The 27,790-nt window shown below is 51.8% G+C and overlaps 9 protein-coding genes across 9 annotated transcripts; 5 read left to right on the top strand and 4 right to left on the bottom strand.

Moving 5' to 3' along the window:
• Nucleotides 1-1,177: 1,177 nt before the first annotated feature.
• On the top strand, nucleotides 1,178-3,514 carry SCP_0101800 (hypothetical protein; the record flags this gene model as incomplete). Its single annotated transcript, XM_027752419.1, has 15 exons — nucleotides 1,178-1,260; nucleotides 1,462-1,496; nucleotides 1,549-1,934; nucleotides 1,989-2,088; nucleotides 2,145-2,168; nucleotides 2,233-2,343; nucleotides 2,397-2,498; nucleotides 2,551-2,585; nucleotides 2,636-2,773; nucleotides 2,832-2,921; nucleotides 2,983-3,011; nucleotides 3,067-3,127; nucleotides 3,183-3,235; nucleotides 3,297-3,414; nucleotides 3,494-3,514. 15 exons carry the CDS (start codon nucleotides 1,178-1,180, stop codon nucleotides 3,512-3,514), a joined length of 1,386 nt encoding a protein of 461 aa, XP_027608220.1.
• A 798-nt stretch (nucleotides 3,515-4,312) lies between these two features.
• Nucleotides 4,313-9,168, bottom strand: SCP_0101810 (putative RNA-dependent RNA polymerase SHL2; the record flags this gene model as incomplete). Its single annotated transcript, XM_027752420.1, has 15 exons — nucleotides 4,313-5,063; nucleotides 5,128-5,425; nucleotides 5,482-5,493; nucleotides 5,543-5,642; nucleotides 5,702-5,743; nucleotides 5,794-5,900; nucleotides 5,953-6,786; nucleotides 6,849-6,951; nucleotides 7,005-7,479; nucleotides 7,536-8,322; nucleotides 8,378-8,386; nucleotides 8,432-8,483; nucleotides 8,535-8,581; nucleotides 8,908-9,112; nucleotides 9,160-9,168. 15 exons carry the CDS (start codon nucleotides 9,166-9,168, stop codon nucleotides 4,313-4,315), a joined length of 3,831 nt encoding a protein of 1,276 aa, XP_027608221.1.
• A 1,228-nt stretch (nucleotides 9,169-10,396) lies between these two features.
• SCP_0101820 (hypothetical protein) lies at nucleotides 10,397-12,140 on the top strand (the record flags this gene model as incomplete). Its single annotated transcript, XM_027752421.1, has 13 exons — nucleotides 10,397-10,540; nucleotides 10,593-10,646; nucleotides 10,704-10,732; nucleotides 10,781-10,794; nucleotides 10,850-10,878; nucleotides 10,938-10,948; nucleotides 10,994-11,055; nucleotides 11,110-11,428; nucleotides 11,480-11,508; nucleotides 11,572-11,621; nucleotides 11,676-11,701; nucleotides 11,750-12,048; nucleotides 12,112-12,140. The coding sequence occupies 13 exons, from the start codon at nucleotides 10,397-10,399 to the stop codon at nucleotides 12,138-12,140; spliced, it is 1,095 nt and encodes a 364-aa protein (XP_027608222.1).
• Nucleotides 12,141-12,488: 348 nt separating this feature from the next.
• Nucleotides 12,489-13,635, bottom strand: SCP_0101830 (U1 small nuclear ribonucleoprotein; the record flags this gene model as incomplete). Its single annotated transcript, XM_027752422.1, has 7 exons — nucleotides 12,489-12,509; nucleotides 12,563-12,701; nucleotides 12,760-12,901; nucleotides 12,955-13,017; nucleotides 13,074-13,170; nucleotides 13,228-13,400; nucleotides 13,458-13,635. 7 exons carry the CDS (start codon nucleotides 13,633-13,635, stop codon nucleotides 12,489-12,491), a joined length of 813 nt encoding a protein of 270 aa, XP_027608223.1.
• A 329-nt stretch (nucleotides 13,636-13,964) lies between these two features.
• SCP_0101840 (NAD-dependent malic enzyme, mitochondrial) lies at nucleotides 13,965-16,295 on the bottom strand (the record flags this gene model as incomplete). Its single annotated transcript, XM_027752423.1, has 10 exons — nucleotides 13,965-14,287; nucleotides 14,348-14,364; nucleotides 14,431-15,006; nucleotides 15,059-15,184; nucleotides 15,243-15,295; nucleotides 15,344-15,437; nucleotides 15,490-15,518; nucleotides 15,567-15,575; nucleotides 15,630-15,809; nucleotides 15,978-16,295. 10 exons carry the CDS (start codon nucleotides 16,293-16,295, stop codon nucleotides 13,965-13,967), a joined length of 1,725 nt encoding a protein of 574 aa, XP_027608224.1.
• Nucleotides 16,296-17,451: 1,156 nt separating this feature from the next.
• SCP_0101850 (hypothetical protein) lies at nucleotides 17,452-18,269 on the top strand (the record flags this gene model as incomplete). The annotated part of the gene is made up of 4 exons (XM_027752424.1): nucleotides 17,452-17,478; nucleotides 17,535-17,667; nucleotides 17,767-17,879; nucleotides 17,937-18,269. The coding sequence occupies 4 exons, from the start codon at nucleotides 17,452-17,454 to the stop codon at nucleotides 18,267-18,269; spliced, it is 606 nt and encodes a 201-aa protein (XP_027608225.1).
• A 366-nt stretch (nucleotides 18,270-18,635) lies between these two features.
• SCP_0101860 (hypothetical protein) lies at nucleotides 18,636-19,433 on the top strand (the record flags this gene model as incomplete). Its single annotated transcript, XM_027752425.1, has 6 exons — nucleotides 18,636-18,678; nucleotides 18,741-18,778; nucleotides 18,828-19,021; nucleotides 19,080-19,157; nucleotides 19,217-19,282; nucleotides 19,340-19,433. The coding sequence occupies 6 exons, from the start codon at nucleotides 18,636-18,638 to the stop codon at nucleotides 19,431-19,433; spliced, it is 513 nt and encodes a 170-aa protein (XP_027608226.1).
• Nucleotides 19,434-21,701: 2,268 nt separating this feature from the next.
• Nucleotides 21,702-25,716, top strand: SCP_0101870 (ARM repeat-containing protein; the record flags this gene model as incomplete). The annotated part of the gene is made up of 17 exons (XM_027752426.1): nucleotides 21,702-21,719; nucleotides 22,011-22,082; nucleotides 22,141-22,362; nucleotides 22,418-22,645; nucleotides 22,698-23,006; nucleotides 23,057-23,155; nucleotides 23,212-23,318; nucleotides 23,366-23,520; nucleotides 23,588-23,750; nucleotides 23,806-24,029; nucleotides 24,084-24,367; nucleotides 24,423-24,698; nucleotides 24,748-25,009; nucleotides 25,063-25,092; nucleotides 25,164-25,294; nucleotides 25,357-25,530; nucleotides 25,594-25,716. 17 exons carry the CDS (start codon nucleotides 21,702-21,704, stop codon nucleotides 25,714-25,716), a joined length of 2,877 nt encoding a protein of 958 aa, XP_027608227.1.
• A 188-nt stretch (nucleotides 25,717-25,904) lies between these two features.
• Nucleotides 25,905-27,518, bottom strand: SCP_0101880 (hypothetical protein; the record flags this gene model as incomplete). The annotated part of the gene is made up of 2 exons (XM_027752427.1): nucleotides 25,905-27,276; nucleotides 27,334-27,518. The coding sequence occupies 2 exons, from the start codon at nucleotides 27,516-27,518 to the stop codon at nucleotides 25,905-25,907; spliced, it is 1,557 nt and encodes a 518-aa protein (XP_027608228.1).
• Between the last annotated feature and the right edge of the window lie 272 nt (nucleotides 27,519-27,790).

The raw sequence follows: 27,790 nt of genomic DNA on the forward strand, positions 1-27,790 counted from the left end.
AAACGGATAGTGCCAAAAAGGTGTTCTGGCAGACTAGATTCCAGCTTTTCTGTCACCGTGGTCAAGGTGAGTCCGAGTTCCGTGAGTGATCGACCTGAGCCCTTTCGAATATATATGGCAACTAGGTGTTTGTTTGAGACTTGTGTAAGAACAGTCGGAAAGTCATCCTTTTGAGTCGTCAATACGAATAACTTGCATTAAGTCCGGTGTGTCGGTCGCGATACAGCGTCCAACAGTAGCCGGGTGTAGCAACTCAATAGGCAATAGTGGTCACAACATACTTAAGTTTGTTCAGAACGAGAAGAGGATGAGCGCTCCCAGGAGCCTGAGTACCAATCTGGTGACTGCATTCTAGTGCATTCTGGGCAACTGCATTCCTGGCTGATTCAGAGATTCGCTGAGTTGCCTTCCGACATCGAGGAGGTGAGTATTTGATAACCGTCTGGCTAACTAGCTACTAGGTAGCGTCCAGATTTTGTCGATTAGACTGGTGAAATTGACCTTGAAAATTTATCACACACTGAACGATTGGGGATGCTCGAGTAGAAGACATCTCCAAAGTTATAATGTCAGACTCTGAGATTAGAAATACCAAGAACAAAGATGGAATATTATTCAAGCACAACATAAGCCTGTGACATGAGGACATAGGAAGATAAACTACGAACAAGAACACTATCTTTTGGCAGGTCTGGTGGATAAATACAACAAACCACCGAAAACAGCGCAAGAAGCGAATACGAATAAGAAGCGGCGAGCCCCAACATTACTCTTCGAAGGGCTGAGAGGTAGTCGATGTGCGACGACACCACCACTGCTTGAGTATGTAGAACATGGTTGAGCCTCGGCTGGTTGCTTCCAACAACCAGGTCCACCTGTGATCCGATCCAACCAATCGTTACGCGCATCCCAGTAGCTGTATAGCGTCCTCGGGATGTGAATAAAGTGTCCACTAGATGCCCTTTCCATTGAGCTGTAGAATTTCACGATTTTTCGGCAATGGGTGCCCGCATCCCGGGATGCTACGAGCAACGGCGGCGGAGGCTGGAACGCCAGCATCTGGATGGCGTTGGGAAGGATGGAAGGCCACGTGACTGCGCTGGGAGTGAAGTCGTACGAATTCACCCAATAGTCTCGGGGGACGACGAGGTGGTGTTTCACCGCCTCTGAATAGAGCATGTTCACCGTCCCATCGTGGAACGCTGCATCTACTGCTGACGCCAACATCGATACGCGGAAATGGGTGATCTTGGGCGATATGTTTCTGACGAGACCACGCATATCATGAAGATCCTCCTCGTTACGGAAAATGCACGCGATGTGAAATCTACGCAATTCCGGACGAAGACTTGCAGGCAATGCTGCATGTCTTTCCGTAGCGTCATTAGCCGGCAATACATCATAGACGCCATTGGGCGAAGTATAAACGCGAAGGGACAGCTCCAACGTTGGGGGTATTAGTTACGACGTCGTGAGCGCGCTGGCACTCAAGTACGGTCGGTACCGGATATGTTATATTTCGGTGCGTGCGACTGAGAAAGTGCGCAGACATACACCCCTTGGCGCTGGAGGACGTCCTTCATCAACACGGGAGCTCCCGCTCAAAGGTGGACTACTACCCGAAGCACCTCTTCATCCGTGTCTCATGTCACTCGCTCCGCTCTGCCGACGGTTCCACGCCAAATTCTTCCGTGACTACGCTGCCACGGTCGGCGTCTCCCGACCCTCTCTCTGATGAGGACTTGGACGACGACGGCGCAGGGAAGGAAGACGACGAGCGCACGATGTACGAGAGTGCGAGCGGGTCGCGCTTCTCAACAAAGCGGGATACCATGAAACGTCGGAAAGTAGATGTCACCACAAAGGACGTGGAGAGCTTACCCATGAAGCTATCACGCTTTAGTGAGCTTTACGGCGACGGCGACGACAAGAAGGCAAGTCGTTCGCGATAGTCGTATGCCTGTAAGCTTGACGAACTGCGGATACAGGTGACCAACGCACGAAACAGGAAGTTGATCCGTGAACTGAAAAAGGGCGACCGTGTCAACGTCCGGATCCAACCTGTATGCATATTTTTGTTCCGCGATGGTAAGGTCATTCTGTGCTACCCATATGTGAATGTTCACTGGGTTTCTCGTTTATAGGGACAGTTATATCCATCTGCGAAGGTGAGGAGACCTCCAGGTCTATTCAATTGTATTATCATTTCTTTGTCTAACTTGCCTGATGAAGATCCTAACTTGGACTACACGGCACCGATCATGGAACGTATTCGCCTGCGGGATTCAGGTTTGCGAACAACGGCCGATCCTTCACTTCTCGTACAAAGTTTGCTCGATCTCAGTGAATATATCCTGTTCCGCATCGGTTTATGGCACCAGCTAAGATGTCCGCAGTTGTCGATCAGGCTCTGGAGGTTGTCGAGGAGTACCAGAGTAAGATCCTGAACATCGAGCAAGCGGTGTTGATCAAGCCAAACGTGCGGACAGTTCGGCGTTGTAGGTGTTCCCCTTCCTTCCTCATAGTGGTGGTTCTGACGACTATACTTAGTGCACATCTTGCAGGGTGACCTGATTTTGCACAAGGTTCGTACTGTGGCATTGCGAATTCGGTGTGACTAACCTAGGTAATGCAGCGTACCCTTGAGCCTATTAAGACAGTCATCTACGGCTTGCGGCGATATGATGACGATCGTGCCGCCGCGCTTTTGGAGCGTGTCGACCCTCACATGAAGATTGAAGGTTACATGAGCCACAAGGCAAAGATATATCTCGTAGGTGTCGCCTGTCACATGTGTCTCGTAGTAATTCGCTGATGCGTAGCTGGCGTAGGCAGATGTGCACGACCATATGGAGTACATTCTGACAAACCTGGACATGTTTGCTGGGGTCTGCGATAATCTGATCAACTACACGTTCAACGTCCGTCGCGATCATTAAAAGCGTCCTCTGAGTGGGGTCTGACGATTTGGGCTCCCATTAGATGGCCTCGTATGAGATGAACGACGTGATGTATGTCTACACTTGTTATCTTGTCCTGTTTGTGATTGACTGAGGGTTCGCCCAGGCGTCGGCTTACGATGGCGACAATCATTTTCCTTCCGCTCACCCTGTTGACGGGTTACTTTGTACGTCCTTTTCCACTCCATTTCGGCTCCGTTCACATGTTGGCTCGCTTGGCAGGGTATGAACTTTGAGAACATGTGGTCCATCCACCACAATCATACCGACGTTATGTGCGTACGCTTTTTATTTACTACTCCGACGTCCGACTCAAATCCGTGTTTCGCTCGCCAGATTCTGGATCATTGCCCTCCCGCTCATGACGATCGTGATCACCATGTTCATGTGGTCGGACCTGAAGAAGATGGCGCACTATGTCGACAAGCGCTTGATGCGGAAGAAGGTCAAGCGGGTGGGTGTCGTCAGCCTTCACGTGCGATTGTGTCTGACTCGACCGCGTTCTGTTCGCATCGCTCGTTCGTCGTCGACAGGCATATAGGAAGCGCGTTTGAGGGGCCACGGAGCGCTCGCTGTCGCATATCACCTATGGACTTCTATGGACTTCATTGTTCACAGAGTCGCAGCGCTTTATCGTCCCCATCGGACTCACGCTCCTTGCATATTCTAGCGGCTTATTGGGTCCTTTGTGCCGCACGTTGTAATCTCGGATATCTATACCGTATAGTCTCATACCCTGCTTACCATCTATAACCGTCGTTGCTCGTGTAAATTAGTCGTTCATGACCATGGATGGCTTCACTTGGAAAATAGAGCGTTTGTCGCACCCGCTCCTGCCAGGAACTCGACTGGGCCTATTCACGAGCTCGCCCGTCTGTCGATAGTTCATTTGCATTGAGAACAGCCGTTCAAATATTCAGTTGTGGTCATCCTGCTAAAGAGTGTTGACTTAGATGGCCCTTTTCGCCGAAATTGCTAGAAACCCGACAAGTTGTGTAGTGGAGTACTGAGGCATTTGCACGGCAATTCGTTGACAAGGCCATCTGACGGCAAGCAGATCCTCAGGCGCAGCAAGATAGAGAGCCTGAGCTCGCAGACATCAATGAATCACTGCAGAAGGTTCGAGTTGAGATCTTCAGTATTCGAGGAAAAGAGCCCTCGAAAGGCCAGTCTGACTGTCTGTGAGTGTCCAGGATGTTACAGTTCCATCAATTTGCGGATTCTTGTGAAGCAAATCATGGTATCACGAATCTAAGTAAGCAAAAGTCAAGTATATATGCAGAGCAGCGTGAAGATCGGAACAACAGATCCGTATGCTAGAACAAATCGAGGGTATATCTCGCAGATCCCGGTCACGCACAGCTGTTCTGCGTAAGTACTTTGACAAAAGATGAGGGCATTGTCATAGCATTCAAGAACGTTTGAGTTACGGGGGCGCAACCAACTGCTTTGGCCTTGATGTCGCAGAGATCTTGGAAAGCGACGGTGAATGCAAAGTTAGACTGCTCTGCGTAGGCACAAGAAGCTTTAATCCAGTCCAAATTCCCTCCCCTGGAGAAGAACGGCAGCGCCCGAGGTCCCTCTGCGAAAGACTTCATCACTTCGTGCAGTTCTCGGGTCTTCTTCTTCGGAAAACGCGACTTCGCAGGAGAAAAGGTAGATTTCGGCCGCAATTGGTGACATGCGCTTTGCCAAAGTGCCACATGCGTCTTGACATGCTCCTTGATAAGTTTGAGCTCCTTGGAGAAGACATCGTCGCCTCGGCCTCTCATCTCCTCCGCAAGGCTTTCGGCATTCCTGAGGGGCTTCAAGAGGTCATTGTCTACCTTCCTACGACTGCCAGCTATGTTATGCTGTTCCCCCAGCATGTCGTAATCCTTCATGCAGTTGTCATGGATTTGCTTTCCAGCATCAAGTAACTGGTCCAGAATGAACGGTGGTAGGTCCTTGCGAACTACACGAATTACACCGGAATCGGAATCCTGGTTGTTGCCCAGTTTCATGCATACTGGGGGACCACGATCGAACCGCTGCTTATCCAACTTCAGGACATCGTCCTTGACTTTATGACCCGTTTTACCGGAATCAAGAACTGTTGTAAACCTGCAACCATGATCAGAGGAAGAACAAGGCTGGTTTATCTAAGACTGATGACTCGATGACGCACATGAAAGCATTGCGGATCGTGTCGGGGTGATCATAGCCCAGGGTGTATGCCGCAATCTCATGGAACTTCGAGTAGATCCCTACCGGCTTGTCTGCAAGACCGGAGAGCAAGGTCTTCTGCAATTCTAGCTGTCGTTCGACAGGAGGAAGACCTTCTAATCGACTGTGCAAGTGACCAACCGTCTCAATTGTGCCTTCCGGTTTGAAATTTTCGGAGATAAAGTCAGCCGCATGAGTCGTTAAAGGCGGATTCGTGAAGTGTTGGACAAGCGCTGGATCAAATATACAGACACAAGTGTCTGCGAAAGAGGACTGTGTCATCGATTACCGATGTCAGGTTCACCTTAATTCTCACCTCCGTCCACATCTGCATCTGGTATTCAGATACATCAAAATCAAAAAGGTGCATATCTTACCTCCGCCTGCGAGAACACTTGCTAACGAACGGGTACCCTTCGTGGGCAATACAATAACATCCAAATATTCAGATAGTTTAGAACAGGCAACAGCTGTGACCTGATATTCATCGGTTCAATCCATTAATTATCCTTGCAAACCATGAAGATACAACACACCTTCTGGATATCCGAAGGCACTCTGGCAGGGTTTCTGTAGATCTATCGCAACACTTAGTAACTCCTTACTGCAATCAAATGGCCGTACGAACCAAAACATCGCCCAAGATGATTTTGGGATGTAAGTCTTCATTACCATGTTTTAAGTCTTGCGAGGACCTGAAATGTATTTCACCCTCGTCCAAAATACCATAGGGGTCTTGAATGTTGGTTAGAGGTGCATAAGCAAGCTCCATTTAATATCAACATACCTGGGACAATGAACGCTTCGGCAGACTTGGGAACAGCAATATGATACTCCTTCAAGAACTCATCTATCTTGAAAGTGATGACCCGCCGAAGCTCGGTGAAAAGCAAAGGGAGTTCCAGCGGACTGAAACCCGATTGGAGGAGTTCCATCACCTTCTCATGAATACTGATCGGTCTCCCGCTGTATGGATCGCGACCAGTTGTGGACTCAAAAAGGTTGTCGGAATCATCATCTGCATCTTCAAGATCCACGCCCTGGCCGTCCAAATCCCTCTCAAATCTTCCCGAGAGACCTAGTGCCCTCGACGAGACAGACCCCAATCTTTGAAGCTGCATGCCTGTGACCCGACCAGCCTTGCACACGGCAGCCCAGAGCAGGCGCATGGACTCAGGACCAGTCCAGTTCGTCAAGGAAGTCATGATTTCCATGATGCCATCTTCCATGAGTTCAACAAAGACTTTGGTTGGGACCCCGTTGTGCGCTAGATTCATTATCGCGTACCTATTGAGTCTGGATGGGACGACTACACGTGGAGGTGCGACGAGATCGAAAATTAGTTGGGCGGGACTCAGCTCGGGACTCAGCTTGGGATGCTTGATCTTTAGCTGCGATGGCCGAATCCATATCTTCGGTTCGTTGTCTGGTGCTTGGTCGTCTGGGTGTAAAAGCCAGACGCCCTTTGCGCCCGCAACGCGACCCTGCAGTGCAGTTGGTCGTTCAGAGTATCCCATTTGTCTTCCGATCTGCATCAACGCCGCGCCATTCATGAAACCGCAGCCGTCCGTGAATATATTCTCTGGCGGTGCCTTTTTCAGAGCCTTATCGTACGGAGCCACTGTCGATCGAATTCAGTCAGAAATTGGAAGACTCTGGCCACACATCATCGGTGACACAGACCTTTATCATCGAGGTAAATGATATCACCATTGTCCTGGAACTGTATGGCAGGGACCGATGTCGAAAGGCCTAACTCGAAACGTGTAGTCCACTTAGTTGTGGGCTATAGAATTGGTTTGATGAGCAGATGGTTCACTAAAGACCATGTGCACTCACCTGCCCCGTGTTCAATGCCAGGTTGTTGTGCCATCCCACAAATGCTGAGAGAGATATACGATATTGATCGCCATCAGTATTGCGCGTCCGTTCGTAGTCTTGATTGATCTCCATCATGTACACCTTGCCCTCTTTTGAGCAGAAGGGGACGTAAATCCTGCCACAGACTATGAATTGCTGACACATGAACTTGCGGATGAACGGTAGGTCGGCATATTTGAGGGACGAGGGTATATTGACCTGGAGAACTCGGCGGGAACCCAGAAATCGCGCAAAGCGGGTGGACTTCCGCATGCGTATCTTCTCAAGCTTGAGGATATAAATCGCCGCTCGGCCGTCCCCCGTTTTGACAAGACTTGCGACCTGCTGTAGCTTCCCACCATACCAGTTCGTCTTCTCGTCCCATTCCCCCTGCAGCCCAAGTCCGCGACTACGATTCTCAATAATCGCTTTCTCTTCACGATCGAGCTCTTGCCTTCATAAAAGTCAATAAAGAGCAGTTCGGAGACTACAACAATATAATCGACATACCAAAGCTGGGCATCCGCTTCGGTTTCCCTTGTTACGAAGTTGCCCGACGACATCACTTGCGCTACGAGAGGTGCCGCGGTCCTGTTTGGACCTTGCAGAATTTCTAGCTTCGATTCTGTCACATCGTCCCAGCTCCACAACCCTTGTGAGACCCCACGAGCAAGTTCGTACTGCACACCCCATGCAATCCTCTTGTCGTCCAAGATCTTCTGAATTGCTCTGGAATGAGCTACGATAACAAACCCTGATTTCGGTGGCGCCGAGGCGAATTCAGGGCTTTTGCTCAGTGTGGATGATGAACCGGAGGTTGATGCCTTCGACGGTGATTTCCTACCCGTGGATTGAGTGGGAGTGAGAGGAGAGTTAGCGATCGCTCGCGCAGCAGAAGAATCAGAATCAGAACGACGAAGGAACTTCCGACCCTCTAAGGCGCGTGGCGTTGATGAATCCATTGCTGAGATGGACTTCTTCATCGGCGAAGGTTGACCAGGGCTGAGCTGATCTCCTGCTTTGGTCGGACGACGGAATATCTGTGGCCCCTCAGTCTGCATAGTGCTTGCGCGAGCAGCCAGCTGTACTGTCATTTTGCGCGCTTTAGGTGAGGGAGTGCCAGGAGGGGACGGACGTCCGAAAGTGTCCATATACTCTAATGTGCGCTTTCGGGGTGATCTCGTGCTAGAGGATGGGGTTGAAAGAACAGACGTCATTGACGTCGTTCGAGAGTCGAACTGCGAGAATTTGAAGGAAGTATCAGAAGACAACGACGCTTCAGTATCCGTCTCCACCACTACCAAGACAGCGAACTCATGATCAAATTCCTTCACAAGAGTATATACACGCACTGTTTTCAACTGTGGCGTGTCAGATAAGTAAGTGGCCAATGTGAGAGCACATACCCTCTTCCACATCTGCCATGTCCGTGTCGTACCCTGCCTGACGATCAGGCTGCTACGGGAGATTTTAATGCGTTGGGCATTCACCGCGTCAGGGGGAACTTACCTTTGATGGCGATCTCTTTGATTCAGTTCGGGAGTTCACCGTCGACGCTATTCGATAAAATCAGGATGGATCAGCATTCCGGTTCTTTGCATCATCGTCCATTTCGGAAACCATACGCCAGTCTAACCGGCGCTGAAATATGTTGATAAGATGTGGTATAACATCGAATCGTCGGATCACAGAAGCATAACGTCGGCGTGCTCGTGTCCAACTCTCCCGACGAGGTCTGCTGAGCTCGAGGAGTGATGGCTGCTGAAGTCAGCAGACGGGTTGAACAGCTCGAAAAGTAATTCATGTCGATACGATGGATTGGAAAATATTCCCGGCCACACCAGAGTGCAGAGACTCATTGTCACATTGTGTTGGGACTCACAAGGATTAGATCTCCCAAACTCTTCGGTCCGGGACGTCTGCACTCGAGGCTTCTTCTTGACAGAACTATTACTAGCTCCTATCGTGCCGCCTCTTGAACTCGTTGGATGCGCAGACGATGCAGCCTCGGCCTCAGCTGCAGCGATGAACCACTGAATGCGATCCTGCGAAGTGTCATTTTCCCAAAATTCGTTCTCTGAATCGCTCTATTGTGCAGTTAGTGCGTGAGCAACACAAGATTGGGATGACTGACAGATAACATCTTGTGTTGACGATTGCAGGTGGTAGTGTCGGGAGAGAAGTTCAGAAAGGGACTTCAGGCTCCCAGGGCTTTGGCAGGCGTGTCGCGTCTCGATAACCGGTTCGCGGGGGTGGCGCTCATTTTGGCAGGTGTCGTGGTTTGCCGGGCGCTACAATCTGACTTGTCGGAGGATTCAGTCACGCCATGCTCATTCAACACGATGTGATCCTCCATGAACTGTGGAACTGATGCGCCCCTTTTCCAACAGTTTCAGATTTTCAGAATAGTGTAGGTATGGCGGGCGACCAGTGTTGGAGACTTGAGATCTTGAGACGAAGGAATGCGACACCGTACCTCCTCCTCTCCGTGCCTGGTCACGGTCACCAGTACAACGCTGACGTGTGACAATTTCCAACCGTTTAATCCATGCGCCGGTCATCCATGAGCTTCCCTAGTCTCTCGTTGGTTCCCCATTGCGTGAATCTACAATCAACCATGGCCATACGTAGTTATGGCTCCTTTGATCACTGAACGGCTACAATTCCTTCAGCGGACCTTAATCCTTACTAACAGCGGCTTTACCTAAATGAGGCTGGGAGGCCTCCGTGAGCAGTGAGCGTTCCAGCTGTCGCTTCAGATGCCACCCTTCCGCAGCTTTCTATCTCAAATACCAGGTCTTGACTCACAAGATGCATGAATGAGCTAGAAACCGTAGCCTGCTCGTTTAACCGGTAGTAAGCATATGTTAACCACCAACGGCGATTCGCTAATACTGCCAGCAGATTCGCAAGAATCCACATCAGAATGCACCCTGTCAGAAACTCCGAGAACCTGTTTCGAAATAATGTAAATTGAAATCGTTGTGTCCTATTCACGCCACTTGATGGATAAGCTCCGACACAGAACCGCTTCTGCCAGGCTGTGCACTGTGCACCGCGGTCCGAGCGCAGCCAGAGGCTGAGACCTTCTCGCCTCCTCCGCTGCCTTTCTTTCAGACAGGCAGTCGGTGTGAAGAAGAGTTTGGCCGACGCCGAAGTGCACTTGGGCAGACACGGCGCCTTGATCTGATGGATCACGGGCATGATCGCATCCTCCGCTCGGGGGATCATCACATCACTCCGCAGGTGTGACTGTCAGTGATGGAACCTTACAGGTGAGCTGTACAAAATGTCTATCACATCGTTGGAAGCCTTCTTTGGCCTATTCCCCACATCCATCTTCCAGTCCTTCGTTTCGTTGGTATGCGGTGATGGCAGACACGATATCCGCAACCATTCCAAATGAGATTGCGGCGTTGGTGCCATCGTTAGAAGGCGCTCAAAATACGCGTTATCTAGCATTGGCAACCTTCATCGCCTATTCGTACGATTATTTCTTGACTGTCGATGAGGAGGTGAGGAACTTCGCCTTACGGTTTCGCGTACACAAATTGATGTTCGCTCCAGATCGAATACTTTTGGAAAGGGGACTGGGACTTGACGAAGATTTTATTTATTACGGTGAGCGTCGGTACAGAGATCTGACTGTCCCTACTTTCTCATCTCCCGCAACCTTAGAACAGATATTTTGCTCCGATCGTCATTATGTGAGTTAACATTTGGCTTTTCTGCGTTGTGTCTGACATCTCCGTCAGTTTGGGGTTGATCAGTAAGCGCAGAGGGTAGATCGTCAGGTTGCTGTGTTTCTCATGCTTTCTATGCAGGTTTGTTTGCCCCTGGCCTTTCATTCGAAGTAAGCTATCGTGGTACCTTCATCTGTTCCCCTATCGATTGATCTGTCGTGTTTTATAGTTGTGGGTTGAGTAACATCCTTGCTCGTGAAAGGTATTGAATATCTCATCGTTCAGTTGCACCGGGGCCATACCGGCTACGTACATTCTGAACATAATTGGTATCTGCATCGTGCAAGGTTCGTCAGCGGTCGCGTACTCTTCACTGTATACTGTCCTGAAAAGGATGATAGGAATCATCGTCCTTCGGATTTGGTATATATTCTCCAGCAGGCGTACTCTGAGGCTACTCGTGGTCGTAGCATATGTCGGATGCACTGTCGCCACTGCAGTGGTGTTTGCATCCCTGTGGCACCAATTCGCCGCTATCCACATAGACATTCCTGGTTACAATTTCCTTGGGTGTGGCGCTCCTCCCGCAACCGATGCATGGAGAATGTTCCTTCCAAATCTGATCATACATACAATTCTATTTATCGGAACCACGATCCCTGCTCTGAAACCCAATGGCGATGGCAGACGCTCTCCGCTGATGCTTCGTCTTATTCGGGAGTACGTCGTACATTCTACGATGCCCTTCCATGCATATTGAATTCTTCATAGCGGCGGCACGTTCTACATAGTAGTATTTAGTGCGTTCTCCCTCCTGATAGTCAACAAATGACATTTCTCAATGTCTTCTTGGACTACGGTAGTTGTTGCACTTGTCTCAACAATCGGAGCCCTGCAGCATCATCATCTTGAGGTATGATCAGATGAGTCCTTCATAATTTATGCACAGCCCTGACATTCCTCGTAGATCATGTTTCCGGCCATATATTCCAAGTACGTCCCGCTTGCATGGAGTGACACACTGACTGACAACCTCCGCAGTGCCTTGCTTGGTCTCATATCGATCGCCACATCTCACCTCATGCTGAGCATCCGGTCGCTCGCTGCCAATCTCTCCATAGATCCCAACTGGCTCTTGAACAACGCAGAACTCAGTCGCGTGCAGTGGAGGAAGGGCGCACACGACGGCGAGCTAATTGTGGAGATCGGGCCTCGCGAGGAAGACGAGGTTGAGCTGAGCGATGTCACAGAGAAACGCGGGCCTACGCCCACCTTGTACACCAGTCGAGTAGGTACGTACGACGATCTGGTACCGCCGAAAATTACCTTCAGTACTGCCGGTATGTCTTCTTTCCTCGCCTCTATCGTGCTCACTACTACCGCTACTGACTACTCAGGGATAGGTGTGAGCAAGGGTGATTTACGTGTTTGAGATGGTCACCTGTGTGAACTGTGTACTGCTACTTGTCATCCTTCTTGTACGATCCTCCACTTGTGTCCTCTAGCATGCCATAGGATAATCCCTTCACTAAATTGCAGGCGATTGATACGATTTGTCGGATCCTTGTATCATGTACCCTCCCACGTTGTTCTCCGGACTGGATATGGAATGCACAGCATAAATCGAACATCATTACAATAGTGACGCTATGGGCACTCTGACCATGCGGATACAATACACATTACAAGAAGAATTACATCAGTAATGGGGCCGCCCTGACGGGCATCGACAAACCTCGGTCAATCGTCTTCTCAAAAGATGGATGAAACGGGCTGATAATCATTTTCTGGCGAACGTGATCTGACACAAAGCGTATCAGGATTTGCAAAAGAGAGCGGGACCGTATGACGTACCTTGATTTTGTTCTCCCCATCCAGCTTGTAGTTATGCAACGCATCTTTGGCCACAGTCGCGCTTCCCTCGTCCATATATTCCACGAACGCGATGTCCTTCTTCGTGGGGATGAGACGGACCTCGTACAGATTTGGATATCTGAAGAAGGGGGGCGCGTGAGCACTCGTTCCGCGCTCATCATAATCATGATACACACTGGGAGAAGAGAGCCATGAGCTGATCCTTGCTGACACTCTCTGGGAGATTCTGCAAGAACAGAATCTTGTTGGGCGGTAAGTACTCGTCGGGCATCTGGACATTGGGACGCTTCGAGACGGGCGCAGCGCCTGCGCCGTCCACTGAGCACAGCAGAGTGAGTACAATTCCCAACAAAGTAAGACGTGAGACTTACTAGCAGCAGCCAGTCTCCTAGTTCGGTACTTCTGCTTCAGAGGATTGGTGTAGCGGGTGTCCTCTGAGTGATAAGGTCATCAAGCACATCACTGAGTTGTCAAGTTATAATCTGCGTACTCTTGTGTTCTAGCCGCCGCGCTTTGTGCGCCTCATAATTGCCTGAATCCAACTTCCTGACAACCGCGTCCGAACGTGTCCTCGCGAAGGAAATTTGCTAGTTTACAACAGAAGATCAGTACACGGGTACGCCGGGCATAAAAGGAGAGCGCACCATTGGTTTCGAATACAGAGGGAAGCCCCTGACCTCCTTCAGAGCCCTCTTCGCGATCTCAGGAGATTCGAATGATACAAACGCCTGCCCCCGCATGCGAAGATTGCCATGCGCGACCACGTCAAGTACTTCACCATAGGACTTGAACAGACCCTTTAGCGACGCCTTGAGAACTGGTATGATACCGTCATCACGAAGGACATATGGAATGGGAAAACACTGAGTTATACCTGGAATTTTAATCTTCTCGTTCAAGTTCTGGATGTAAAGGGTCTCAGATATGTATTCTGGCTCTTGCGGAGGAGTAGACGCAGATTCTCCCGCTGGGATAGGTGCAGGCGCGGCGATATCTGGGGCGACACCGTGCATGGCGTCTGCAGGCATCGCAGGTGCAGAAAGTTCGGCCATGGTAGACGTGAAAATTCGACGAATGCGAAGTCAAAGGTGGTTAGCGATAGACTTCGTATTGAATCCGGAGCCTCACTCAGGCTGTCAGCTCGCGTTTCTCGGCTATTTCCGATATCGACGTGAACTTGAATTCGAAGTGCAATGTAAATACTATTATTCTACTGTAGCTTGTGCTATGTGATGTGCAAGTCTATGAGCAATAACGTGTACGGCCAAGGTGTGGTTCTGAAAGTCTACCAGTAGTTCTAGCATGTCTGAACTCGAACGCACGCTCAACCAGCGTTGGGCTTCTATCATAAACATCGTGACACCCAGGTGTATCATCCCCCTCAACGCTCCCCGGCCTCGTCGTAAATGAACTCCGGGTAAACCGGAAGCCACATATCCGCGTGTATCTTCTCGCGCACATCTTCCTTCTTCCAGGTCACATTTGCACTGCCTTCGTCGATAGCTTGCTCCACGACGGCCACAGCCACCTCGAAGTTAACTTCTCGTGCATCGGTGAAGTCAGGGAGCAGTGCATTGTCAGGATCCTTCAAGGCCGGAGACAGCAATGCAAGGCGTTGTGCGCCAGCAATGATCATGGTGTCGGTGAGAGAGCGCGCTTGTGTGATCAGAGCGCCGTAGCCCAATCCTGGATAGATCAACGCATCTATTGAACCGCAGTGGTCAGAAATGTAAGTACCATCTGACTCAAATTCGTGAAACTTACTGTTGCATTCCGCGATGCTGCGTGATGGGAATACATCAGTGACTCTCGAAAACGTGTACCACGCTGACATCAGGCGCGCTCACATGTAGTCCTTGCCGCCTTTCGGATTCTTACACGGAGGGAAGGGGCTCCCGGAGGCCATGAGCGCCTTGCCCTCAGTCCAGTCGTTGGCATCCGAGGGGTTGACTTCGGCCAGCCTGCTCGGGTTCGAAAGCGGCAGGATGATAGGGCGTTCTGTGCCTTTCGCCATCTCCTTCACAACCTGCTCTGTGAACGCGCCGCCGCGAGTCGAGCAGCCAATGAGCACCGTCGGCTTGACCTTCTTGACGACCTCCAGTAGCTCAACCTCGCCTTGAGCATTCGTAGGCACGCCTACCCACTCCGCATCGGGGCGCACAAAGTCGCGCACCTCGTCGCGGATCTTGTTGGAACCGAGCGACTCCTTGATGAGGCCGTAGCGGTCCATGAGGAAAAAGCGCTTGTTCGCGTCTGCCTCAGAGAGCTTGTCGATTGTAACGATGCCGTCGCGTAGCTGGCGCGTGATGCCAAGCCCCGCAGTGCCCGCTCCGTAGACGACAAATCGCTGGTCTGCAAGTCTGGACTTGGTCACGCCGACGGCCGACATCATCGCTGCCAGAGTGACTGCGCCGGTGCCTTGTCTGTTAGCAGGTCAGCCGTATGCTCAGCACATTGTATTGTGTGCAGACATACACGTCGTCGTTGAAAACAGCATGCTGGTCGCGGTACTTGTCCAAAAGTCGTTTTGCGTTGCTAACGCCAAAGTCCTCGAAGTGCACCAGACTGTGCGGATAATATTTGCGAACGAGTTGCATGAATCTGTACATTACGACGTGGTCAGCAGGCACCGTCGGAGTGGGCGTGGCTAGATACGCACTTGTCAACAAACTTGTCATACGCCAGACCACGGACACGGTTGTTCTGCCAACCCTGAAGAGACATGAGATTGGTGAAATCGGTATGTACGCCTGAACTCACAACGTAGAGATCGTCATTCAATAAGTCGTCATTATCCGTACCTAGATCCAGAGTGACACTGATGGCTTTCGATGGATCGATCCCAGCAAGTAGTCTTATACAGTAACTTTAGGGACTCTGAAAAAGAAACACAAGATCGTACTCACGTATAAATGGCTGATTTCGCAGTAGCAATCTAACAGACAGTCAAACGCCAGTCGACACATACTTTCACTACTCTTACCCCAATACCCTGTAGACTGAAATTAATGATTTAATTGAAGAACAAACAAGACGCAACACTTGCCCCAACACCCTGATCTCCAATACCCAGAATAGCTTCGGCATCCGAGATAACGAACAGTTGAATATCACGACCTTTGGTCAATTCGAGAAAGTCTCCTTCCATACTATCTTGGTTCGGGAATGTGAGGTACATCCCTTCGCTACGTCGGAAAAGATGAGAATAGTTGGCGATTGCATCCGCCTATGAAAGAGGTCATCAGTATCATTTTCGAAACCTAGACTGCCCATCGGAGCAGAAAAGAGCGAGGTGAACGACCTGCTATGTACATGTTCTCCCTGGTCGAGTGCGATCGAGAGAGAAGATGTGCACAGAAGCCTGCAACACACCGACTGCACCACAGATACTCACTTGAGTCGGTGTATAGATAATCGGGATGAGCTCTTTCAGATGCCTGCTGAGGAGCGCATAGTACAAGACCCAATTCTGGTCCTTCAAGCTCTGCAGGAAGGTGTTCTTCCGGATGGGGGTGTCGCGGGTGCAGAGCTGGTCGTACGCGCGATGACACTGCTCTTCGAGAGTGTTGACCCGGTACGGGAGACGCCCCGTCAAACCGAACGCCTTGCGTTCGGCGGCAGGAAACGCGGTGCCCTTGTTAAAGCGCGGATGGCTTAGAATGCCGCCGCCACGCAGCGCGACGCGCAGAGCCTTCGTCGCTGCTGTTGCCATGTATGAGCCAGAGAATTGGTTTTCGAGCGAGTGGGTTGCGAATGGAAAGATGGAGCGCCGTGATGCATGATGGGTCGTGCACTCTTATACATGACAGTTTTCTGGCCAGTGTCGTCAGAGCCCGGACGTAAATAAAACCCTGCTTGCCGGAGTTACCCTAGGACAGCTCGGCACTCGAGCTTGTCGGACGGCAGCGCCGGGCAGGCAGGCTTCCTGCAAACCATCATACGTCTTGCAACCACCACTCCGTGGTCTCTGTTTTCCATACGAGAAGGTGTGCACTATCTCCTGCTGTTTTCTTGCAGACCTGAGAGCTTTTACGGCCATAGGATATGCACCTATTGCTAGAGGGTGTGAGCCGTACAGATCACGGTGCTGACACACGAAGATATCATTTCCGCCACAACCACATGCAGCCCGGAGGTCTGGACATATCTTGTGCAACAAGAATATCGAGCAGATTCGACAGAGATGCACGTCGCGAGTGGGTCGTGGTGGGCGTCGTCGACGTATCCGTGTGGTAGTGCAGGGAGACGATGCAGACGCCTTCCAGGCCTTGTGCAAAGCAGCTCTCGACCACAGGCTGGACGTCATGCTCCCCGTCGGCTCACAGCCAACGACCGCTCGGAGGACGGATCTTTCTTGCGCCTTCCGAGTCCTTCCTGCCCTTCGTTCGCTACTGGTTGTTATTTCCGTTGAAACTCGTCGGCAATATCTTGATGCTCTCCATGCAGACCGGTGCAAGGCAGCGGAACAGCCTCACAATGTTGTCTGTGGTTCGATGGCATTTCTAGGGCTTTCTGCTCCCTCTGGATCAACCTGGACCTATTTCTAGGTAGCACGCAGCCCGGTTAGAGACTGCAGGGAACTGTCGTTTTGCGACGTCCCTGACTTAACAATCTTCGTTCGGCATTTATTGCACCAGCAGCACAAAGTTTGCCATTAGAAATACAGTCTACGATATTTTTCCACTCCTCTATGTAGACTTCCTGATTGCTGGCCGGTGCTTCGAACAAGCCTCCAAGTCCGTTTGCACACTTGCACTGAAGGGTAGATAAGATTAGATGATTGTCAGTGATCGAGACCCAGATCAACAACGGTTGCGACTCAACGTCGACACAGCAACTCGCTCTTTTCTTCCTGAAACTGTCACACCATGGGCCGTTGGACCCAGTACGACGAAGTAGTTTCCCTTTCGTTCGCCTGCCCCCCCATGCTCATGACTTTTTTCGGCTTCAGGACGACTACCGCTTGCCTGAGGGCATGAAACGGGTAGGCTACGACGCTGACTCTGGGAAATACTACTTTCGTGACCAGGATGGCACGCTCTGGGAGGGCGCAGAAGGCGCAGAGTATGGGGAAATGAAGAGGGGTGAGTTATCTCATGGACTTATGCTTTCCTTGTTCCCGAGGAAGGCATATATGACCGCGGGACCACAGAGTCGCTAAACTTCGCGTGGTGTTCAAATAGTCTCAAACGCACCAATCGCAATAGCGGCTCCCAGCGGAAGTGAGGACGACGAAAACGACCTCGAAGCTGCGCCGGGACGCGGAGACGGGTACCTACCGCTGTCCACGAGTCCAGTACGTTATGAAACTCTCCCGACGATGATCTTTCATCTACCTTTACTGCTCACGCAGGATCAAGCCGCATCAGCTGGGCAAGGCCTCAATACAAGTGCCTATCGGATGCTATTCCCCTTTATTCTTCTTGTGGCAGTTGTGCTGCTCTTGGTTATCCGCCTAGTTCATTCGCCATCGGCTCCTGAACCTGATCCCCCAGAGGTGAAGCTCTGCCCCGGCAGCAGCGATGCGTTCCGCGTTCGGGCGGGCGACACATGTTGGGGACTGTCGCAGGCGAGGGGCGTCTCCGTCGACAAACTGTTGGAGGAAAATCCCGGACTGGACTGTGACAAGCTGATGCCAGGGCAGACGATATGCTTGCCTGACAATGTACCGTCTTCTGCGAGCTAGAACTGACGCTAACAGATTTTACGATTTTACGGATATAGTAGAGGCTGGTGCATACGTTGTTGCTAATGAGCGTGCAATTGTATTTTACGAGACGTGTCCGAGTAATATCGTTGCTCTCGTGCTGACTGTGCTGGGAGAGTCAGCAAGGCGTCGGAAAACAAAATCCGATGACGTCACGGGGCGGGTCGACCCACTTTATGGAACCGCGTTCGAGAGCCGACGCGGTTTGGAGTGCGACTCCGTTTTTAACTTTGCGCCAGCCGCCGTGCACCTCCCCTCTCCTAGCTCACGACTTCACGCTCACGACCTCGTTATCAACCACGTCAGTACTGTGAAGCACTCCCCTCAACGCCTATTTACTCCATCATGGCATTTGACTTCGACCCTCATATTCGCCGGGGACACACTAGTCAGTCTCCCGCGCCAGAACGAACATGCGCATCACAACTGAACCTTTCTCGCTTTGAACAGTCGTGTTCGCCTTCATCATTGTGTTTGCCATCATCGAGGTGCGTAGCAAGCTTCAGATTAGGCTTGTGTCAACTGATAGCCCAGCAGCTCTCCATCTCGGCTTGGCTGACCGCCCGGTACAACTCGCACCACAACTTCCCCACTTCTGCCATTCGTGACCGCACACGCTTCATTCTCTTTGCGTCGTCCTGGACCGTGCTGTTCTCGTCGCTCTACCTCATCCTCTTCTTGCACTCCCCGTCGGGCTCCATCCTCACGAGCGTGCTCAGCCATGCGATCTTGTGGGTACTCCGATGTCCCGTTGCAATGTGTGCGGCTGACACGTATTTCACTTTTCAGCCTGTTCATGACGTGGGTCTTCTGGCTTGCGGGAGCAGCTGCGATCACACAGGCCCTGGGTGGTGGACTGAGCTGCGGGTGGGTACACCGTTTGCCCTTAGTGCTGTCGTGGTTGCTCACCCACCGTGTGAACATAGGAAATTTGACCATGTCACATACTGTGGTCAGTTGAACGCCCTGGAAGGTTTCGCCTGGGTACTTTTGTGCGTGCGAAATTAGTCCGTACCATCCTCCTGAAGTTGAAATTTTGCTACTCCCAGTATCGTGACATTCTTTGCCCTGTTCATCGTCTTCCTACGTGGTATCTCTGCCACGCGTCGTGGCGACGGGCTGCGCGGTCAGCTCATTGCGTGATCGCGTCCGAGTCGCTTCCTCCGTCGTCCGCGATCGGTGTCCCGGAGTGTTCCTTGTCTCTTCGTGTGCTTCATTTCGCGTGTCCGTTCTCAACCGAGCCTCGTTTGGACGCTACGATATTGAACGGGACTCTAATGAACGAAGGTGTTTGTAGCGTCGTCGATCGGTTAATGATGTTGTTTGTTTACTTCACTTGCACTGCGTGGTGTCGATCGACCTTGAGTCGTGTCCGCTACGACCGTTCATAACGTGAATTGTAGTTGTGTTTGCAGCGTGCCAGCTAGCCTCAAGTTTCAGAAACAAGAACTACTATCACGAAGGGGGTTCTTCAAAGCGGGTTTGCTTTCAAAATATAGAAATTAGTTTCCAGCTCCTTCCACATTGGATCCCTCCCGGCATTTTTATGTACACTATCAAGGACCTATTTGATGTCCTCAGATACTCGGAATAAAATTATATGAAGTGTGTGAAGCACAGGAGAGCAAATGCTCACCGTACCACAGAGCTGCCGTGTGGGTATTTGGCAGATCTCGAGACTCACTAGCTCCGGAAAAACCTAACTAAGGTGTAACCATCCATGAACACCATAAATATAAATGATTCGTATGCCCGATAGGGATGCGGACCAGCACAGCGAATTTCCGAGGAGGGATAACGGTTTGCGTTCAACGTGCCTGCCACAGCCGTGACAAAAGGCGCTCGTCCGCTCGGGCTTTGAAACAACCTACCCAAATCCGGAATGCCGTGGCTGCGTGCCACTGTTTACAATGTTTACAATACGATATCCGCCTTCGCCCCAGTGGGCTTAGGACATGTCTACGACAGGCCTCGACGAACCAAGTATGTATGGAGCAGCGGATCTACAATGGCATGAGCGGGACGTTGGCCGGACTAGCACTCCGCTACCTGGAGTACAGGATCACCGGTGATAAGACCATGTAGGTGGATGGGGGTTACGCCGGAAGAAAGGACTCCTTGAAAGGAGGGGAAAGCATCAACCAAGGACCCTCTGTACCAACCCCTTACATAATCCAACCCGGTTGCCCAGCGGGAACGTGAGCGAGCATGAAGTCCGCTGTGAACGGCAGTCGTCCATCCTAGGACAAACGATGATGGTTCATGAATGCGACAGACCGAGTGGTAGAGGAAGTGACGATGAGCTGGTTGGCGTGCTGCGGGGATGGATGTGCGATTGGACTGGTGGATGATGGTGAGGGTGTGTGTGGCTGCGTTTGCCCAACGTCGGGAACGCTAACTCCGTACACTGGATGCCTATCATGGGGCGGGTATAGAGGGTTGGATGAGCTATCGGCGACGATAAAATCCCAAATTCATCGAGGCCGGGACGACAACATGGTTGTTGTTGTTGTTGTTGTTTGAAGAAGACCAACCAGTGTAAGCAACTGCGCCATCATTTCAGTATTTTCGTGCCGATTCAACCTCTATTACAGTATTTATTCCAAAATTAGCACGCACTTAGAAGATGAGGTTGCATAGATTGGTCAAAAACTACGAGGGTACGGGATGAGACGACGGAGCTATAGGCCTTGCGCCAGTTTTGAGTGAAGAACCCCCTGTAGTACATAGGCGTGAGCCTGAACTCCCCTGACGCCGAATGAGGAAGCTGACTTGTCATATCGGGTATGTTTTTGGAAGTTCCTTGCTATCTTGTCGTGGATCAGGTGCAGCCTCTGTCAGAACCCAGCGCGACATTTATAGTCACAGGTTTATTCTGCCAAGCTTGTCCTGAACGTCAGTCACTGAGGATGGGAGTCAAATAAAATAAAATAACGAGATCGATAACCGCGTCGCGTGATCGTGATGGTCGCGTCAGACTTACAGTGTGTGACCGTGACAGGCTGCAGCATCCCGTCCTCAGACTCAAACTTCCATGGCTTCAGCAGAGATCGCACAATGCCTCTCAGCTACCCTTTCCCCCGACACCAACATTCGCATCACTGCCGAGCTCAAGCTTACTGAGCTCCTCAAAACCCCAGGTTCGCACCGCTCTCGCTTCATTTGGGACGCGTGCTGACCTCGTGTTGTGCGCTGCGCGTTGGGACGCGTCGGCAGAGGCGGGGATCGCGCTCTCGCAACTTGTACTCACCCAGGATGCCACCCTGGCACTACGCCAGATGAGTGTGTCGCGTTTCGTGCGCTCAGGCCGTGGCTTGATGGCTATGTGTTTCCTTCCAGCACTCGGCGTCCATTATGCTTCGCAAGTACGTGAGCGAACACTGGTCGCCACAATTTTCGCAGTTTAGGGCCATGCCGCCACCTCTGGAGGTATGTTTCTTGTTTAGGAGCGTGTTCGTCGAAGGCTTCACGATTCTATCTATTGTGACCCGGCGGTCTATATCTGATTGATTCGTAGCACCTATTCATTTATCGCGCTTGGGAATGACTGGAGATCTTGTGTGGACGTTATTTCACAACACTCGGCGCATGCTCAGGCCTGGAGGTGTTATTGATCTGGGCTGTTGCAATGTACCTTACTGCATTATCACGGCCGTGAACCCCTTTTAAGAAGGGTTTTTCGCACACTAATGGCATTTGAGCTGATGCGTATTCAAGCAGGTGAAGGCGAACATACGACAGGCGGTCTTCCAGGGTCTATCAGACCCAAACAGCAAAATAAGGTCGCTATGCGTACGTCGGCCACTCGATGTGTTTATGACTGAACTTATCTATTTATTAATCTATGTAGGCCCAAACACTTTCCCTAATCGCAAGCAGCGATTGGCCAGAGGAATACCCAGATCTTTTGAACTCACTAATCGTCCTCTTGTCATCTAACTCACCAGCATCTGTTCATGGTGCTATGCAAGTCTTCACGGAGTTCGTAGGGAAGGAACTCACAGAAGACCAGATCTTACCTGTTCTCCGTCAGCTCCTACCCGTCTTGCTCTCCATCCTGGGCGCTTCAGAGGTACGTCACCTCATCACATCCCATGAGGATGCAGGTCTCGAATAGTGAAATCCAGCAACATACGGCCCTCACACGTGCGCGGACGATATCCGTGTTCAGACAATGCGTCGAGACCCTCTTCATGGTGAAGGAGCAGTTCCCACAATCTGTAAAAGAGGCCACGGGTTCGATCCTCCCGGTCTGGATCGAGGCGTTCAAAATGCTGCTGAAAATCGACCCGCGCACCGACGTCGAAAACACCGCTAATTGGGACGGCCTTGCTATTCGGATTCAAATATACAAAGTGGGTGCATCGAGGCCGTACACAATTTTTGACCTCACACCGACGTCTGCAGACTTTGGACATCATCTATGTCTCTTTCGCGCGCGCGTTGATACCCCACCTCCAAGAGCTGCTGACAGTATCGCTTAACCATCTTAATGCGCTTTTCCCCGCGTTCACGCAGTACTACCTGTCTGGCGAGCATGTGAAGCCAACCTCGTCCGAGGACCAGCCAATCGAGATCCCACACCTGATGTGCCCTCTGCTTGACTTCGTGTCGAATGTGACGCGCGGCGGGAAGGCGAAGGAGTGGTTTGAGCCGGCGAACCTCAACGCGCTGATTGGTGCCATCTTCGGCTGGGCACAGATGACGCAAGACGATGTGAGATCAGTTCATCGACGTCCTGAACTGCCATTCCTGATCATTCTCAGGAGGACGAATGGGCGACCGATGCCAACGCATTCGTTGCGCAAGAGTCGGACGAGACCAATACATATAGCGTACGGATAGCCGGCTTCGACCTACTCGCTGTGGGTATTGTCTGTACTCATGCTTCAGGGTACTCCGATCTGATAAGCATTTCCAGAGCATCTTTTCGCGCTCTGCCGCGACGACCGCATCGTCGTGCCAGGCAGTCGTTCAACAACTTGCGGTTCAGTCTGAGGAAGCACGCAGCGCAGGCAGGCATGACTGGTGTGTCCAGCGATGTCTATTGTATGACAGTAGACTAAATTTTGCAGGTGGAGACCTCTGGAGGCCGCTCTGGCGGCGGTCGGCTCGCAGTCAGATGCGCTGCTCGACTGTCTCGAGGACGAAGAGCTCGCAGGGCGTCCCAAGCCGATTGATATCCAGGCTCTGCTGACGAACGTCGTTCCGTCGCTCGTCAGTATTTCAGGTGGATTGATTCCTCTTTGTTCATTAGCTGAGTTTACACTGAAACGATTGGTTGTTGCGGATGGCAGAGTGCCCATTCCTTCAGGGTCGTGCGTTTGTCTTTGCTAGTCAGTTCGCGAGGCTCCTTCCCGCACATATGGCTGGACAATATGTTGAGGCTGCTGTGCAGGTGTTGGAGACGGAATCTGCAGGCATTCCGATCAAGCTTTCTGCCGTGAAGGCCATTCTCAAGTGCGTACCACAAGACTTTACCGCTGTTTCTTTACTGGAAATTGGCTTTATTCAGCTTCTGCCAAAAAGATGTGGACGATGCCGTCATTGCGCCGATGGCGCCTCGGATAGCCAAGGATCTCGGACCGTTCCTGTCAGCTACCACCGAGGACACGTTGAGTTTGGTTCTCGAGACGCTGTCTGTCATCGTTGAGCTCGATGATGGCAAGTGGCTTGACCGCGAGCTGGCCGGGAATCTCGTGCTGGCTGTCCTAGGAGTATGGATGAAGAACAACAAAGGTTGGTCACACTGCCTCATACTGCGACATATCTTAACAGATCATTTCTGTGCAGATCCTATCTTCATCTCCATCTTGTCAGACATACTCGAAAATCTGGCGAAGTCTCCTGCGCCTGGCGTTTATGAGAGCGTCGTGAAGCATGCGCTGCCTGGGCTGTGCAATGCGATCATGGCGTCCAGCGCAGATGAGCCGTGGATCACAGGTGCTGCTATTGATCTCGTCGGCAGTCTTGTGCAAGGGGCACCGGAGTCGGGACTTGGCGAGGGTTTCTTCGCACACCTGGGCCCTAGCTTGTTCCTCTGCATGAGGACTGTCGAGGACCGCGATGTCATCCAGGTGAGGAAAGGTCTTGCACTAACGGCCCCGGAATTGACCACTGAACGGTTTTCAGAGTGGCATCAGTTGCCTGACATCGGTCATTCGCAAAGACTTCAACCAGCTGGTGTCGTGGTCAGACCCGTCGACCGGTCAGTCAGGTCTTGAGAGCGTGCTCACAGTGATCGCGAGGCGGCTGCAGAGCGATGACGAGTCCGGCGGGCTTGCTATTGGCGACCTCATCATCCATCTCCTGCGCAGAGCGGGTGAGGCCGTCGGGCCAGTACTGCCCGAGTTGCTGCAGGCGATGGTGCGCCGTATGACCACGGCGAAGACCGCGACATTCCTTCAGGTACGTGACTCCGAGTTTGTTCGGTGCACTCATGCGATGTCGCCCGCAGAGCTTGGTCATTCCGTTCGCGTTCCTTATCCACAGCCAACGCGACACTGTACTCACTCTTCTGGAGTCGACCAACATTGACGGCCGCTCGGGACTGGACATCCTGATCCAGACGTGGTGCGAAAATGCCGAGACGTTCCAAGGCTTCTGGGCGACGCGCATCAGCACACTCGGGCTGTGCTCGTTGTACGCATCGGAGCGGCCGAGTCTGCAGCATCTCATGGTCAAGGGCGATCTCATCATCAAACCCGAGACCAAGGATGGTACGTAGTTGGTGCATCAGCGATGCAAAAAATTCAGCTGATCTTTACGATAGTGATCATGACCCGGTCGAAAACAAAGAAAAGTGAGCCTACAGAGGGTAACCTTGCTACACATCACTACGTTCCTTTTCTGACGTTCGCACCATTTGTGTAGTACCAACGGAGTTCACGTCTATCGCATTCCCTGTGAAGGCTTTGAAGCTCCTGCTGCACGACCTGCAATCGGGCGGGGAGGCAGCAACTATGAACCTCGGTGCCGTCCCCGAAATCGACTCTGATGACGAGGTGAACGATCTCTCTCTCGGTCGCGCCTTTTGCTGAATACAGCTCGGGTTTGGGCTTCGTAGGACGATGAATGGACTGAAGAGGAGAAGTTACACCAAGGTTTCAAGGCCGACGAATTTGCGTTCCTATCGGAGATGCTTGGGCCTCGTGGCACGAATTTCGACATCGACGATACCTTGTCTGATGGAGACGACGAGGACCTGAGGAACGATCCTATCTCTCAGATGGACATGCGGGTGCGTGCATCGTTATCTGGCCGCCTCTCTCAACCTTAGGTGTCTATTCTGACGGTCGTTCAGGCACACCTTCTCTCGTTCTTCCGTGAATGCGCCAGCCGCAACACGAGCAACTTCTCCGTTGCAGTGGATCAACTCACCGCGGAGGAGACGCTGGTCGTCCACAAAGCTGTGAGTGAGCAGTGATAATTCCGGGTAGCATGTTCTATGGTAGGAATGGTTAGAGATGTACAGTACAGATTAATATCCAGCTTTTTAGTCACTTTGGGCAGAGGAATGATCCAAGGAATTAAAAAAAACAATACACGTGTATAATCTACAAATACCTACGCCGCATCCCTGAGCATCACAACTGGGTATCAATGACAGACAGATCAGAAACCCTCCTTGCCTAGATCCCACTCCCGCACAGACCCTCTCTTCTTATACTCGATGTCCATGATATTGAGCCCACCCTCGGACCACCGGCCGTCGGCGGTATCGCCGCTCTTCTTCTTGTCCTTGCCTTTGTCCTTGCTCACGCCCCATCGCTCGAGCCGCTTCTTCTCCTCCTTGTCCTCCCTCCGCTGGCGGATGAGCTCGAGCATCGCATCCCACCCCGCGAACTCTGCGTCGTTAATCAGACCAGTCTTTGGCACTGCGGGCATAGTAAGCGGTGCAACGTCCAGGCGCGGGTCGTACGAGGACTGGAAGTACTTGTCCATCTTGGACGGGAGCTGGGCGGCGGCGATGGAGGGTGATGCTGGCGGTGAGCTAGAGGGACTGCGGGATGAGCGAAGAGTGTGCGAGGAAGACGATCCGGGCTTGGATGGCTCTCGGCATGGTGATTGTAATCTGGAATGCTCTCTGGGACGGCTACGAGAACGGCTGCGAGGATTGGGACTCGGGCTCGAACGAGTTTCTGAGTATTCTCTCGCCTTGCCTTTGCGCTTGCGTTTGAGCTGCAGACGCAGCTGGTCCTCCCGTGATAAAATATCCATTTCTGACTCCCCTTCTGTGGAACGGGGAGGTCGAGAGTTGTCATCGTCACGCCTATCGTCCCGACTATGAGAGAGTGAGGGTGAACGCCGACCCCTGTGTCTATGAGACTGAGTAGGGGGAGTGTCTGACGTCTGAGAACGAGAACGCGCTCTGTCCGAAGGTGACCTGCTAGAACGATTTCTTCCATGAGAATGATCAGGGCTATATCTGCGGCGTTTACGACGATGCCTATCTCTGTCTTTGTCGTCCAGTGGGTGGCTCGTGTGCCTATCCCGCCTGGCCCGTCTCCGTTCGTGATCGTCGTCCTCGTCGGCAGAACGCGAATGTCTTCTGCTGTGTCTTGATGCCTGCTCCTCCTTCCTGTGCCGATGTCTATCTGTAGACCTTGTCCGATGATGATGGTGCCGCTCTCGCCTGTCTAGCCTCCTTTCCCGGTCCGTGGACTCGCTTTCATCCCCGCTGTCATATTTGTCCTGCCGACCCTCACTCCTCTCACGTCGTTTCCTGTGACGATGCCCTTCTCCATAATCCCAATTGTGCGCCCACTCCATCCCGCCACCGCCCATCAGCCTCCTCATACGTTCCGCCGCCACTGCCTCCTCCGCACGAGCGCGCCGTTCGCGCCGCTCCTGTTCTTCTCGTTCCATCCTGACCTCTTGTGCCGCCAAGGCTTGTGCACGCAGGATAGTCTTGTTGTGGTCATCCGTGCTTCGTATGATGGACGACAAGAAGCGTTTGTTCGCTCTCGGGACGTTGGCGTCCGACCTGACAAGCCCGTTTGCTCGTAAACATGATATATGAAAGATCTAACAGTATACTTACACGCTGGGAAGATACGCTCGGATCCCGTCCTTGCTGTATCGTTCCGCCTTCTGCTTTGCTTCTTTGAGGATGAGCTCGGCGACATGCCGGTCAAGGTCTTCGTCGGTCACTGTGCCTGACACCGACGCTCCCATTGATGCGCGCACCAGATTGGATACCACAGAAGACAAGGAGGACTTGGACATTGTGAGAGTCTGCGGCACCGCTCCTGGAGCGTCCAGGACGTTGGCAGGTGAATGCAAGAATAACAGGCGGTGCTGCCAGAAAGGGTAACATGTGGCGAACCTTGTTGCAGGATATTTGGTCTGGTGGCGTGTCATCTGGAAAAGGGAAGTCTCCGGCGACATGTCAGTACTTTGCAATCGGGCGCAATACTGTCTCAGCATCTGAACATGTGTTCAGGTTCAGAATCCCGAAGCTCGGACAAGCTTGATTTCTCCAATTCAGTGGAAGAAGG

The sequence above is a fragment of the Sparassis crispa genome, assembly GCF_003851025.1.
Source record: "Sparassis crispa DNA, contig_000000F, whole genome shotgun sequence".
Taxonomy (NCBI): Eukaryota; Fungi; Basidiomycota; class Agaricomycetes; order Polyporales; family Sparassidaceae; genus Sparassis; species Sparassis crispa.